Here is a 16,237-nt window from a genome sequence, read left to right as displayed (position 1 = left end):
TTTTAACATAGAGGACTGTTTGAGGGTAATTTTGTTCTGCAGGATAATCAGGTGGAATTCTGGAACAAAAAATGAGGGCAAACAGATTTAGAATTGCCATTTTGATTTCCGACAGGAATATTGTTCCTATAAAGCTATGTGCTTTGGGGATACTGTGGGAATTTTATGAATGTGTTGTGTGAGCACTAATTAAAATGAAAATGTGGATTACAAGGATTTGACAATCTATTTAGTTTCCATACTTTCAAATGTTATATAGATAGTATTCTAGTCAAGGTTATTTATAAAGGACTGTTTTTGTTTTGGAATACTGTGTATCATGTAGGCTCACCAGTATGTTCCGATAATGACGACCATACAGGCATAAACGGTTTTTGTTTGTGCATTTGGTCTCAACTGTGATTGTATACTCGTTGTACAACCACAGCAGAAACGAAGTTAGTGTGCATTTAATCATGGGGTTGATTTGTGTTGAGGGCTCCAGGAATGAGAATTGAGGATTTGGCCCCCAACATGTTTTTTAATAAGTGCTGATAGTACAGTATTAAATACACATGGTGATTTCTGCATGTGCGTAACATTAGAAAAACAGCATTTACCACAAGAGCAAGTTTCATATACAGTACCAGTCAAAAGTTTGGACACCTACTTTTTCTTTTTAACTATTTTCTACAATGTAGAATAATAGTGCAAACTATGAAATAACACACAATCAATAGTTTTAAACAAATTAAAGTATATTTCATATTTGAGATTCTTCAAACGAGCCACCCTTCGCCTTGATGACGGCTTTAAACACTCTTGGCATCCTCTCAACCAGCTTCATGAGGAATGCTTATCCAACAGTCTTGAAGGAGTTCCCACATATGCTGAGCACTTGTTGGCTGCTTTTCCTTCACTCTGCAGTTCAACTCATCCCAAACCATCTCAATTGGGTTGAGGCCAGGTCATCTGATGCAGCACTCCATCACTCTCCTTCTTGGTCAAATAGCCCTTACACAGCCTGGAGGTGTGCTTTGCGTCAATGTCCTGTTGTAAAATAAATGATAGTCCCACTAAGCACAAACCAGATGGGATGGCATATTGCTGCGGTAGGCATGCTGGTTAAGTGTGCCTTATTCTAAATAAATCAAGGACAGTGTCACCAGCAAAGCACCATCACACCTCCATGCTTCACGGTGGGAATCACACATGCAGAGATAACCCGTTCACCTACTCTGCGTCTCACAAAGACACAGTGGTTGGAACCAAAAATCTAATTTGGATTCATCAGACCAAAGGACAGTTCTTTAAATTCCAAAGATTGACTGACCTTCATATCTTAAAGTAATGATGGACTGTTGTTTCTCTTTGCTTATTTGAGCTGTTCTTGCCATACTATGGAATTGTTATTTTACCAAATAGGGCTATCTTCTGTATACCACCCCTGCCTTGTCACAACACAACTGATTGTCTCAAACACATTAAAGAAAGAAGTTCTACAAATTAACTTTTACCAAGGCACAGCTGTTAATTGAAATGCATTCCAGCTGATTACCTCATGAAGCTGGTTGAGAGAGTGCCAAGAGTGTGCAACGCTGACAGTCATCAAGGCAAAGGGTGGCTACTTTGAATCTCAAATATACAAGGAGAGTGATGGAGTGCTGCATCAGATGACCTGGCCTCCACAATCACCCGACCTCAACCCAATAAGTTGGACCGCAGAGTGAAGGAAAAGCAGCCAACAAGTGCTCAGAATATGTGGGAACTCCTTCAAGACTGTTGGAAAAGCATTCCTAATGAAGCTGGTTGAGAGAATGACAAGAGTGTGCAAAGCTGTCAACAAGGAAAGGGTGGCTACTTTGAAGAATCTCAAATATAAAATGTATTTTGACTTGTTTAACACTTTTTTGGTTACTACATAATTCCATGTGTTATTTCATAGTTTTGATGTCTTCACTATTATTCTACAATGTAGAAAATAGTAAAAATAAAGAAAAACCCTTGAATGAATATGTGTGTCCAAACGTTTGACTGGTACTGTAGACATAACTGTACAAGACATTCAATATCCTCAACAAAGGTTTGTCATTGACAGAGGAAAGAAGCTGGCTCCTTTGCAACTTTGCAATTTTATTTACAATCTGGAGAAACATTGACCCTATTAGGGTCAAAAGGACCCAGGAATTTTAAGCAAGGGCCCCTTTAGCCCTCCAGTCTCTTGACAGCAAGTGGAGCAGTTCTTCTTCATCCTCTTCATCGCTTCCCCTGGATTCTTCCTGGTCTTCGGTTTTCTCCTTCGCAACCTTCTTCACCACATCTTGCTTATCTCTCAATACCTCAACCCGACGGTAACATTCGATTTGCTCATCGATTTCATCAATCTGACGCTCAAAACGTCCCTCCTCGTCATCCTCGGCTACAATGGCCTCTGATTTAGTGTTCACCTGCCGCATTTCCTTTTGGAACTCTTCCCACTCCTTATCCATTTGATCTTTTGGAGCGTCAACATTGCGGACTTTGGCATCTCTCACTGGGTCGTCAAAGAAGCCTTCTGGTAGTGCTTCAGGTGTATTTTCCTTCTTCTCCACACTCTTCTCAGTTTCATCTGGTTTGAGGATAGACCCGGAATGAGAGGCAGCTGGGACAGCTGGAATGGTGCTGTTGTCAAAGAAATCAGCTGGGAGTCCTGGGGCAGGCGTCCCCTTCTGCACACCCGAGCTGGAGGCTGCCCCCCGGTCAAAAGAGTCACCAGCCTCCTCTTCGTCATTGTCTTCATTATAGACTCCGGCTAGAAGACTCAGTCCAGCAGATGTTTTTTTCAAAATTCCAGTTAGTTTCTTCGGCCCCGGCGGGGCAGGTTTCGCAAAGAAAACATCAGGCAGCCCTGACGACGTAGATGCCTGCTCGTTACCTGCCACTGGTTTAGACTTTTTCCCATTCGTGTCTTCAGAATCCAATGCTTTCCTTTTCAGCGGGGGCTGGGGTCCTTGACCTGTTGAACTTTGTTTAGACCCCTTGAGCTCGGCAACTTTCTCCTTATGCTGTTTTCCAAGAACGTGAGTCTGCCACAATATTTCATTCTTTACCCGCTCGTTGCAGAGTACGCAGCTAAGATGGTCGAGACTGTTGTACTTGGCATAAGGGGATTCGACACGCTTCTTATCTATCGTTTGCTTTTGTTTCTCTCTCATTAACCGACGCAGTTCATCTTGATGAATCACTTTCTTCTGCTTATTCTTTGGAGGCATTATTTGCGTTTCAAAACAAAATTTCTGGAAGCTTGGCAAACAACAAAAATATGGCGCGTGTAGATGACGTAAATTAATTCAAGACCCCTAGTAGGCGTCGAAAAAATTGCCAGAATCAAGTTTGAGAACAAATTCTGTAAATTATACCTTATGCTGGTGCTTTTACATTGTATATATATCATCATGAGTTTACTACAATATATTTTGTGTGCGTTAAATATTTATTTGGTGTTTCTAAAAATAAAAGATTCTGTTCAACTAATTATCGCGATACCTAAGGAATGTGGTTTTCATGCTTTTTATTCTCGCGAGATACTAAGCGGAAGATGGCAGATGGTCTTTTCACCACTGAGGTATTAAGAACGCTTTTCAATCGGAAGGTTTCTAATCTTGCTAGCAAACGTTAGCAAGCAAACTACCGCACTGCAAGATGCAATTGGGACATTTTGAAACGACTTTTATCAAGGATGTAGCCGAATAATTTGGTATTTTCAATCTTAATCCTGTGTTAACAATCTTGAGAGTATATTTTCCAGTTGTTTTGTTTTTACATGTGTGTTGTTTCTGTTGTAACACCCACATCCATTATATGGTTGAAAAACTGCAATCTAGCTAGCTAGGTTAGGCAAATAGCTAGCTATTACGGTAGCTATTGCAGCTGTCATTGACAACCATAGTCAACATAATACAATATTCATCTGAAGTAGCTAGTCTCCTTGCTAGATAGTAACGTTAAACCATGACCGGGGAAAAGATTCGCACATTGCGGAAAGACCATAACAACAAGCCTAGTAAGGATGGGGCTATAACGTTAATGGAAACATTTGATGAATCTACAAATGGAACAATAACCTCTCCAACCCCCAACGGTACCACCATCACGTACAAATCAAACAAGAACCATAACAAGACGGTGAAACCTATGGCACTGCAGCAGCAGCTATCGAATATTAATGCAACCAATGCCAATCAATCAGTTTGTACTATCATCGATGACTATAACAAGAATCCCATCATTCTGACCAATGGTAATGAGGACTTGAATTTGGAATTCCCTGTTCACGAATGTGTGTTCAGAGGAGATGTGCGTCGCTTGTCCTCACTCATTCGGACCCAGAACATCTCCCAGAAAGATGTGCATGGTGAGTGTGCATGGTAACCCGAACTTAGTACATGGAATAGGAAACTGCATAGGTTATCACTTCTAGTTTTGCATCCATTACATATTAGTTTACACTTTTTTGACCAACATAGTCAGTACTTGCTTACTAACGTGTGTTGAGTTAAACAAACATTGTCCCTGTGCACCTGCACTAGCTGTGACATCAATCATCTCATAACTGGTCATTCTCTCTCTTTCTAGGAAACACACCTCTTCACGTAGCTGTGATGATGGGTCACAAAGGTAAGGGCTTTGACTTCTGGTAATCAAGAATATCTGATATGGAGAATAACAGATACATAGACCTATTTGAACAGGACCGAGACATGCAAACAACAAAAGACTGACTTGTACTACTTTCCTCTAAACATTTACATGACACCAGAGTTTGACAGGATTTTTTGGCTCATACTCTCATCTCTGGCCTAATGCCACATTCAAAACAACTGGGAACTCTGAAATCTACAACTTAAATGTGTTCAAGACAACTAGGAACTAGAAAAAAAACAAGCTCCGACTGGGAAAAATTTATTTGAACGGTCATCCAACTTGGAATTTCATGTCGGAAACTCTGGCATCTTTTTAGAGGTCCGACCTGAAGATCACTGACGTCATGATTTGACCTATTTTTTTTCTAAGTTCCCAGTTAGCTTGAAAGCACCATAAGCCTAAGGCCAGGAAATGACACAGAAAATGTGCCATGTTGCAGGGCATTATGCCGCACATCTGGCATGTCTCCCAAGTCATCCTACCAGCAATGTTTTTCCCATTCACATAACATAATCAACATGTTCTCCAGCTCTCCTCTAGTAAATTGGCCATGTGGCTTTCTTCTGGGATAAATTCCCTGTCTGTCCTGCTGTACTGAGATCATCCTGTCTGACCTCTGTGGACTGCAGTGTGTTACATAGTCTAGTAGTCTCATAGTAGCGGCTGGTCCCATATCGAACGCCCTTTGGGTCAGTCGACGTCTTGTTACTTGACGCAATATACTGTTATCGTCATTAACTACAGAAATGAGTATTCAACGTCCAAGTATAAAGACCATGGAGACGGGTGAGTGGCTTAGATTTGAAAACAAAAACAATTAATCTAAAAGTAGCTTGATGATGTTTGATCAATTGTAATGTTTGTGTGTTTTTTTTGTGCTGCAGAGTGTGCCCTCCTGCTCCTGGCCCATAATGCCCCTGTGAAGGTGAAGAATGCCCAGGGCTGGAGCCCCCTGGCAGAGGCCATCAGCTATGGAGACCGACAGATGAGTAAGGATCTAGGGTATTTTCTATCCAAAGCAGTGTTCCTCAACCTTTTTTATACCGGGACCGGCAAGCTAGGATTCCTCTTGTCGGGGAGAGACGAGCTATGGTTTTATACGGTATTATACAACGGGAGGGTCTAATCCTGAATGGTTAAAACCGCATTCCAGACGGTTTTATTCCACAAGTTGCCACCGGCTAACTCTATGATGTTAAAATGCCTATTTACTCTGTTCCATCTGACTTCGTAATCCATTGTCTCATCAGCCCAGCCAAGCAACTTATAAACTTGATCTCCACTATAAAAAGCATCTAGACATTATTTCATGTTTCTTTTAGACTAACATTTAGTTTTCAACAGTGGAGATTTGAATAAACCTTGTTCTCTGTCTCTCCGACATTTGCAACATTGTTTCAATATTCAAATTCAATCTCCTGCTGTCCCATAGTAATGAATGTGTCGTGAGTCAGGACGAGACAGACAGGCAGCGTTTCTCAGCCAGTCGAAGTCATGATTCCACTGGCATCATTTTTATGGATATATATACAAAGAAATGTAAATTGAAAAAAGTTAAAACAAATGCTGCTAATCTTTCCAGTTTCAGTTTAAAGTGATTGTCTAACTGTTGCTGTGTTGTTGGCTAGCTCCTCTGAACAACATTGTCCTTACGATTGAGCACATTTTCTATGCCAGGCGAAATCTTCCCTCATCAGCTTATTGTTATGGATGTATCCAAATAAATATCACTAGAAAAAAGTTTATGCAAATGCATCTACTTTGCTGTTATTCTGGCTGCACTTTTTGACGTGACTGTAAGTTCGCAGTAGTTGGCTAGCTAGCAAGTAAGGGATAAGAACGTTGCCAGACAGTATGGCAATGGAACATTTAGAACGAACGACTGGCTCGCGTCCATAGATGCAGAACAAAAAGACTCAACGACTCTAGCAACCCTAGATTTGTGTCGGGACTAGATCTTGTTGAAGGATGAAATACTATGAATACATTTAATTAAAATAACGTTTTTAATTAAAATATGTTAATCATTATTTGAATATGTTGCTAACCCATTGTATAAAATGGATAATGCCTCAGAGCTGGTGTTTGGAGGATATATTGCCAAACAAAACATGCAACAATTTATTTTATTTTACTGAGTTACATTTCATATTAGGAAATCAGTAATTTGAAATAAATTCATTAGGCCCTAATCTATGGATTTCACATGAATGGGGATACAGATATGAATCTGTTGGTCACAGATGCCTTTTAAAAAAGTAGGGTCGTTGATCAGGCTGTTGATTGTGGAATATTGTCCTACTTCTCTTCAATGTCTTTGCGAAATCGTGGATATTGGTGGGAACTGGAACATGCTGTTGTACACGTCGATCCAGAGTATACCAAACATGTTCAATGTGTGACATGTCTGGTGAGTTTGCAGGCCATGGAAAAACTGGGACATTTCCAGCTTCCAGGAATAGTGTACAGATCCTTGCGACATTGGGCTGTGCATTATCATGCTGAAACATGGAGTGATGTTTGGCAGATGAATGTGCCTCAGGATGTCGTTACGGTGTCTCTGTGCATTCAAATTGCAATTACGAAAACCATTGTCATTATATCCTATTTCTAGGTCACGTTGATATAGCGAAGGTGGCAACGAGAGACTTTAGTAATTCTTTCTCACAGTTGACACAAAATGAAGAAATGCAGAATGTACATTATCCAGCATTGCATACAACATAGCACTACAAAAACCACTTAAAATACATAACACATGGCAAACCTAATTATACAAACACTTAAATACGTAATAGGCTACAGAACCTTTTTTCTTTTGATGGGAAAACTTTGTGTAAAAAATATACACTACCAGTCAAAAGTTTAGACACACCTACTCATTCAAGGGGTTTTCTTTATTTTTTTACATTGTAGAATAATAGTGAAGAAAAACTATAAAATAACACATATGGAATCATGTAGTAACCAAAAAAGTGTTAAACAAATATATTTCTTATTTGAAATTCTTCAAAGTAGCCAACCTTTGCCTTGATGACAGCTTTGCACACTCTTGGCATTCTGTCAACCAGCTTTACCTGGAATGCTTTCCCAAATGTCTTGACGGAGTTCCCACATATGCTGAGCACTTGTTGGCTGCTTTTTCTTCACTCTGCGGTCCAACTCATCACAAACCATCTCAGTTGGGTTGAGATCGGGTCATCTGATGCAGCACTCCACCACTCTCCTTCTTGGTCAAATAGTTCTTACACAGCCTGGAGGTGTGTTTTGGCTCATTGTCCTGTTGAAAAACAAATGATAGTCCCACTAAGCACAAACCAGATTGGATGGTGTATCACTGCAGAATGCTGTGGTAGCCATGCTGGTTAAGTGTCACCAGAAAAGCACCCCCACCCAATCACACCACCTCCATGCTTCACGGTGGGAACCACACATGCGGAGATCATCCGGTCACCTACTCTGCGTCTCACAAAGACAAGGCGGTTGGAACCAAAAATCTCAAATTTGGACTCATCAGACCAAAGGACAGATTTCCACCGGTCTAATTTCATGTTTCTTAGCCCAAGCAAGTCTCTTCTTATTGGTGTACTGTAGTAGTGATTTCTTTGCAGCAATTTGATCATGGCCTGATTTCACACGGTCTCATCTGAACAGTTGATGTTGAGATGTGTCTGTTACTTGAACTCTGAAGCATTTATTTGGGTTGCAATTTCTGAGGCTGGTAACTCTAATGAACTTATCCTCTGCAGCAGAGGTAACTCTGGGTCTTCCTTTCCTGTGGTGGTCCTCATGAGAGTCAGTTTCATTATAGCGCTTGATGGTTTTAGCAACTACACTTGAATAATCTTTAAAAGTTATTTTAAATGTTCCTTATTGACTGACCTTCATGTCTTAAAGTAATGATGGACTGTCGCTTCCTTGCTTATTTGATCTGTTCTTGCCATAATATGGACTTGGTCTTTTACCTATCTTCTGTATACCACCCCTACCTTGTCACAACACAACTGATTTGCTCAAACGCATTAAGAAGGAAAGAAATTCCACAATTGAACTTTTAACAAGGCACACCTGTTAATTGAAATGCGTTTCAGGTGATTACCTCAAGAAGCTTGTTGAGAGAATGGGTGCCTACTGAAGAATCTCAAATAAACTATATATTTTGATATGTTTCACACTTTTTTGGTTACTGCATGATAACACATTCCATGTGTTATTTCATAGATTTGATGTCTTCGCTATTATTCTACAATGTCGAAAAGAGTAAAAGTAAACCCCTGGAATGAGTAGGTGTATCCAAACTTTTGACTGGTGCTGTTTGCGTATATATATTATTTATTTTTAAACTTTGAATATATTATAGAGCTACAGTATGCTTTTTATCCTATATATTCTGGAATAGTTTTCAGCACGGGACATATCGTGTAACGACCTGTCGTGTAAAGTACTTAAGTAGTACTTTTAAGTATTTCTACTTAAGTAGTTTTGGGGGGTATCTGTACTTTACTATTTATATTTTTGACTACTTTTACTTCCCTACATTGCTGAAGAAAATAAAGTACTTTACTGAATATATTTTCCCTGACACCCAAAAGTATTGTTACATTTTTTTATGTTTAGCAGCACAGGAAAATGTTCCAATTCATGCACTTATGAAGAGAACATCCCTGGTCATCCCTACTGCCTCTGATCTGGCTATCAGTGAATGAATAAGTAAACAATGAAACTGTGCTGTTTGATTTGCTTAAAATAAGCAATTTGAAATGATTTATACTTTTGATACATAAATCCGCTTAAGGATTAGACCCTTTTTTTCAAATTTCGCCGATAATATCATACCCAAATCTAACTGCCTGTTGCTCAGGCCCTGAAGCAGGGATATGCATATTCTTGGTACCATTTGAAAGGAAACACTTTGAAGTTCATGGAAATGTGAAAGGAATGTAGGAGAATATAACACAATAGATCTGGTAAAAGATAATACAAAGAAAAAACCAACCGTTCTTTTGTATTTTTTTGTACCATCTTTGAAATGCAAGAGAAAGGCCATAATGTATTATTCCAGCCCAGGTGCAATTTAGATTTTGGCCCCTAGATGGCACCAGTGTATGTGCACAGTTTTAGACTGATCCAATAAACCATTGCATTTCTGTTCAAACGTTTGTATCAAGACTGCCCAAATGTGCCTAATTTGTTTATTAATAACTTTTCATGTTCAAAATTGTGCACTCTCCTCAAACAATAGCATGGTATTATTTCACTAATAGCTACTGTAAATTGGACAGTGCAGTTAGATTAACAAGAATTTAAGCTTTCTGACTATCAGATATGTCTATGTCCTGGGAAATGTTCATGTTACTTACAACCTCATGCTCGCATTAGCCTACGTTAACTCAACCGTCCCGTGGAAGGGACTCCGATCACAAAGAAGTTTTAAGTATATTTAAAACCAAATACTTTTAGACTTACTCAAGTAGTATTTTCCCGGTAGACTTTCACTTTTAAGTTAGTTATTTTCAATTAAGGCATCTTTACTCTTTTACTCAATTGGCTACTTTTCCCACCACACAGTTACGTTTCACTTTGTAACGGGTACACTGCATGGTGTTTAGGGAAATGGTTTTGACATCTTCGGCTGTTATCTTTATGATGCGTCATTAAAGCCTAAATTCCATCACTATCATAAGCCTAAATTCCATCACTATCGAGAAACCGGGTCCTGTTAGGCTGTAGACTGAACGATTGCTCTCTGGTGCTATTGAGGGGTTGGGTTGTAGGCTGGCCCAGCTAGCCAGCCAAAGCCATGCCGGGGATTTTCTCTGCACGCTCTGTCTGCATCCAGACGTCCTGGAACCCAGCCTGGCTCTACAGCTGGCTGGCTCTCTTTGTTCACTTTGATGCCCACTTTGATGCCCATTTAACATAGCACTGTAAACTAGAGGTCTTAATATAGGGTACATTTTATTTGTGTCGATTATGTGGATTTGTTAGGAATGCTAGTTAAGTGAAGTGTCTGTTTTTTAAATGGTGAGAGTATCGTAGAGGATTGAATGGGCTTCACTAGCTCGCTCAGTTTTTTTCTGTTTATTGCCTTGTTAGCAAAAAAAAATCTAACTGCATAATATAAAATACTATTATAAATAGGCTAGTTTATAAAAAATTCCATGCAAGTCATTTTAAAGGTTAGGCAAAACATATATATATATATATATATATATATTACAAATCTTTATTTCCCTTCAATTAAATTCCCTGTTATATGTTGCCCGGGTTAGAGCTATGACCCTGTCACCCCAACATGTATTAGTATGCGTCTCCAGTCCTGCAGTAGGGATGCTTTGGCAGACTGGGGACAGAGGTCAGGCATGGGAAGGTCAGATCGCAGTGGGCAGGGAGGAGACAGCAGCTTGGCTCCATCCACACAGTACACCAAGGACACACAATGGCAGCCAAACTCTGGCCAGTGACTGTGGCAGTACTACTAGTGGTAAAATTAAAAGTTTAAAGATTTATTAGTCGTACAGCGCCTTCGGAAAGTATTCAGACCCCTTGACTTTTCCCACATTTTGTTAGGTTACAGCCTTATTCTAAAACTGATTAAATCGTTTTTTTCCCTCACACAATACCCAAAAATGACAAAGCAAAAACAGGTTTTAGACATTTTAGCTAATTTATTTAAAAAAATACAAACGGAAATATCACATTCGTATTCAGACCCTTTACTCAGTAGTTTGTTGAAGAACGTTTGGCAGCGATTACAACCTTGAGTCTTCTTGGGTATGACACTACAAGCTTGGCACATGTTTCTCCCATTCTTCTCTGCAGATCCTCTCAAGCTCTGTCAGGTTGGATGGGGAGTGTTGCTGCAAAGATATTTTCAAGTTTCTCCAGAGATGTTAGATCAGGTTCAAGTCCGGGCTCTGGCTGGGCCACTCAAGGACATTCGGAGACTTGTCCCAAAGCCACTCCTGCGTTGTCTTGGCTGTGTGCTAAGGGTCATTGTACTGTTGGAAAGTGAACCATATCCCCAGTCTGAGGTCTTGAGCGCTCTGAAGCAGGTTTTCTCTCTGTACTTTGCTCCATTCATCTTTGCCTCGATCCTGACTAGTCTCCCAGTCCCTGCCGCTGAAAAACATCCCCACAGCATGATGCTGCCACCACCATGCTTCACCGTAGGAATGGTGCCAGGTTTCCTTCAGTTGTGACACTTTCAGGCCAAAGAGTTCAATCTTGGTTTCATCAGACCAGAGAATCTTGTTTCTCATGGTCTGAGAGTCTTTAGGTGCCTTTTGGCAAACTCCAAGCGGGCTGTCATGTGCCTTTTACTGAGGAGTGGCTTCCGTCTGGCCACTCTACCATAAAGGCCTTGGTTGACCAAGGCCCGTATCCCCCGATTTGTTCAGTTTTGCCGGGCGGCCAGCTCTAGCAAGAGTCTTGGTGGTTCCAAACTTCTTCCATTTAAGAATGATGGAGGCCACTGTGTTCTTGGGGACCTTAAATGCTGCAGACATTTTTTGCTACCCTTCCCCAGATCTCTGCCTCGACACAATCCTGTCTCAGAGCTCTATGGCAATTCCTTCGACCTCATGGCTTGGCTTTTGCTCTGACATGCACTGTCAACTGTGGGACCTTTTATATAGACAGGTTTGTGCTTTTCCAAATCATGTCCAATCAGTTGAATTTACCACATGATCAATGGACACAGGATGCACCTGAGACCAATTTCGAGTCTCATAGCAAAGGGTCTGAATACTTATGTAAAGAAGGTATTTCTGTTTTATTTTTAACACATTTACAAACATTTCTAAAAACTTGTTTTCACTTTGTCATTATGGAGTATTGTGTGTTGATTTTTTTATATTGTTAATTCATTTTAGAATAAGGCTGTAACGTAACAAAATGTGGAAAAAGTCAAGGGGTCTGAATACTTTCCAAAGGCACTGTATGTACGGGATACGCATAGGATACATCGTCCAACGAAATGCTTACTTGCAGGCTCCTTCTCGACGATGCAACAACAATAAGAAATAGCAACAACAAAAAAAGAATACTAAGGCTTATTATTATACTGTACAAAAATATAAACGCAACATGAAAAGTGTTGGTCCCGTGTTTCATGTTTCAGATCCCAGGCATTTCCCATAAGCACAAAAAGATTATTTCTCTCAAAATTTGTGCACAGTTTTGTTTACGTCCCTGTTAGTGAGAATTTCTCCTTTGCCAAGATAATCCATCCACCTAACAGGTGTGACATATCAAGAAGCTGATTAAACTGTCCGATCTTTACACAAGTGCACCTGTGTGATCTTTACACAAGTGCTAGGGACAATAATGTGCAGTCTTGTCACACAATGCCACAGATGTCTCAACTTTTAAGGGATCGTGCAATTGGCATGCTGACTGCAGGAATGTCCACCAGAGCTGTTGCCAGATAATTTGAATATATATTTCTCTACTATAAGATGCCTCCAATGTCGTTTTTAGAGACTATGGCAGTATTTCCAACCGCAGACCACGTGTAAACACGCCAGCCCAGGACCTCCACACCAAGCTTCTTCACTTGTGGGATCAACTGAAACCAGCCACCTGGACAGCTGATGAAACTGAGGAGTATTTCTGTCTGTAATAAAGCCCTTTTGTGGGAATTGTTTATATTTTTTAATTGGCTGGGCCTGGCTCCCCAGTGGCTAGGCCTAAGCTCTCCCAGGCCCACCCATGGCTGCACTGCTGCCCAGTCATGTGAAATCCATAGATTAGGGCCTAATTAATGTATTTCAATTAATTGATTTCCTTATATGGACTGTAACTCAGTAGAATCATTGAAATTGTTGTGATTTGTTCAGTGTAAGAGACAGCTGCAGAAAGAGAGTGATGGGTCATTCCACGAAAGGAGTGCCTTTTGGTTTAACTTGGTGGGAAAAATATTCTCCCATAATTCTAACATTCTGTCTTAAAGAGCACATGTTCAACTTAATAAAAACATGTTTTCCCATCTCAAGAGGTTACATAAAACTTGACTATAGTAAGTATCTAAGTGCCAAATAAAGTAACAGGGTTGACGATTTCATCTTAAAGCAGCGATCTGTCCCCTTGTGACAGAGGGAATGGAAGCTTGTCTGCAACAGGGAGGGGCAATTGAATGCAAGCGTCACATTTTATTGTTATTTTTTTTTTTTTTTTACATTTGTAGCTAGTCTATCTATGGGCAACAGAGTTGACGTGTTATGCTCGACCTGCTCAGTTTTCCAACACATTGATCAAGGTTACTGGATAGAAGTTAGAGATATCACCCCAATTATAATTCTTTGCAAGAAAGCACACACTTTTTGAAATCCATCCAGAAACTCATTAGGGGTGTTGTATCACTGAGGTTCAGCATGTATTTAACTGCGCAGTGTGTAAGGTGACTCATGTCATAGGCAGCCTCCCCTTTGTACTCTGCTGCACCACAGAGCCACAGTCCGGATTGCTGGCTGCATCAGTGTTTGAGCAACTGCCCCTAAAAAATAACTTTTCATTTAGAAAACAGCCTATGTGGCATCGATATGAGTCAAACATATATTCTATTGTCAAAATTGACTACAAAGTGTAAATAGGATAACTTTGGTCTTAAAGTCAGAGTAGTATCAGGCAAAAACCCATTGGAATACTGTTAGAGTATATCACTTGGTTGAATGATTTATCACTCTGTCATTGACTGGCTGGGTATCTCCTTTTTCTTCTCTGGCTCACAACTCTCACTGTCGTTGAAGCGTTGGTTTACAAAGCTCATCTTCTTTCACTTTTTTAGGTTTAGTGTTGTGTAACGCTTTTGAAAGTTGCTTTTTGCAAGATCATCTGCCCTTGTAATCGCTTCTGCTGTGTGTGTGTCTCAAGGTAGAAACTTGCACGTATAGAATATCTAGGCTATGGAAAATATTGGCTATGTCTTGTATGGAGTTGTATAGCAGTGCCTTGCTATGGCTTTGTTGTGATCTCCTTCTTCTCCCATCGTCAGTCACAGCCATACTGCGGAAGCTGAAGCAGCAGTCCAGAGAGAGTGTGGCGGACAAGAGGCCCAAGCTGCTGAGAGCGCTGAAGGAGGTGAGGCTTTGACAGCCAACTGGGCTAGCCTACTACAGCATCCGCCATAATTTATGGCGTGCACAGATCCTTTGTCAAAGTACTTGAGCTGCGCTTAATTTATTTTTGCCAGTACAGTGGAATAAATTGAATATTTCCAAAAGTATTTGACAGTCGGGTCCGAAATTATTGACCCCCTTGATAAAGATGAGCAATAACGACTGTATAAGATAAATAATAAAAATACCTAGCTATATTGTATGCTCCAAACAATTGGGAAATTGTATTATTTTATACTAATACAGTTGCTTAGAGAAAGATTTTGTTTAACAAGTCATACTTTTTTTCTTTTCAAAATGATTGACACCCCAAAGATTCTTACAAATAAAGTTTAGTATTAGTATTTGGTTGAGTATTTGGTCCCATATTCCTAGCATGCAGTGACTACATCAAGCTTGTGACTCTACAAACATGTTGGATGCATTTGCTGTTAGTTTTGTCAAAGATCATACTGCCAAGACATGCTAATCTCCCCTGTTATTGGTAATGGTGAGAGGTTAGCATGTCTTGGGGGTATGATCTTTGACCCTCTAACTTTCTCACTCATCATTATTCATTATTCATTCATTATTATCTGTAATCATGGTAGCATCCACATTAATGTAGAATTGTTTAGAAACATATTCTATTCTTATTTACAATTAAGGTGGCTCCAAAATGACACTGCATTATTTACCATTAATTTCTGTTGGGGACCAAATAATCTTATACACAACCAAAACAAACTGCAAATGAATCCATGAAGTCATTGTGTGCTTGGAATATGGGACCAAATACTTTACTTTTGGCAACTTTATTTATAAGAATCTTTAGGGCTGTCAATCATTTTGACCCCTACCTTTTGAGGTAAAACAAATATTACTTGTTAAACATAATCTCTTTCCCTCAGCAATTTTATTAGGATAAAATAATATATATATATACAGTGGGGAGAACAAGTATTTGATACACTGCCGATTTTGCAGGTTTTCCTACTTACAAAGCATGTAGAGGTCTGTCATTTTTATCATAGGTACACTTCAACTGTGAGAGACGGAATCTAAAACAAAAATCCAGAAAATCACATTGTATGATTTTTAAGTAATTCATTTGCATTTTATTGCATGACATAAGTATTTGATCACCTACCAACCTCTACATGCTTTGTAAGTAGGAAAACCTGCAAAATCGACAGTGTATCAAATACTTGTTCTCCCCACTGTATATTTTTTGCATACAAAATATCTCTATTTATTTTATGAATTCATAATTGGTCATCTTTATCAAGGGTGTCAGTAATTTCAGTTTGTTTGTTCCATAGCTAGTAGTAGTATCAGTTCACTACCACTATCTGTCCATACCTTTCTTTAACCTTTCTCTCCAATTTCAGCATCTGTCCATAATAACAGCACCAAAATACATTTTTCCCCTTTTTAAAATGTTTTTAACAATTTACAGCTATAAAGGAACTTATTTG

At 39.6% G+C, this 16,237-nt stretch overlaps 2 protein-coding genes across 2 annotated transcripts in view; one reads left to right on the top strand and one right to left on the bottom strand.

Moving 5' to 3' along the window:
* Positions 1 to 2,092: 2,092 nt before the first annotated feature.
* LOC139550623 (zinc finger protein 830-like) lies at positions 2,093 to 3,341 on the bottom strand. Its single transcript, XM_071361627.1, has one exon. It carries the CDS (start codon positions 3,228 to 3,230, stop codon positions 2,169 to 2,171), a length of 1,062 nt encoding a protein of 353 aa, XP_071217728.1. The 5' UTR covers positions 3,231 to 3,341; the 3' UTR covers positions 2,093 to 2,168.
* Positions 3,342 to 3,558: 217 nt separating this feature from the next.
* Positions 3,559 to 16,237, top strand: part of LOC139550620 (ankyrin repeat domain-containing protein 13C-like) — a 31,239-nt gene continuing 18,560 nt past the window's right edge. Inside the window, exons 1-4 of the mRNA XM_071361620.1 lie at positions 3,559 to 4,372; positions 4,594 to 4,635; positions 5,547 to 5,651; positions 14,657 to 14,742. Of these exons, the coding sequence (XP_071217721.1) occupies positions 3,970 to 4,372; positions 4,594 to 4,635; positions 5,547 to 5,651; positions 14,657 to 14,742 (636 nt within the window). The 5' untranslated portion in view covers positions 3,559 to 3,969. The remainder of the gene's footprint in view (positions 4,373 to 4,593; positions 4,636 to 5,546; positions 5,652 to 14,656; positions 14,743 to 16,237) is intronic.

The sequence above is a fragment of the Salvelinus alpinus genome, chromosome 23 (genome assembly GCF_045679555.1).
Source record: "Salvelinus alpinus chromosome 23, SLU_Salpinus.1, whole genome shotgun sequence".
Lineage (NCBI taxonomy): Eukaryota > Metazoa > Chordata > Actinopteri > Salmoniformes > Salmonidae > Salvelinus > Salvelinus alpinus.
Note: the sequence above shows the minus strand (reverse complement) of the source record. Positions and strands in the feature narration are given on the sequence as shown.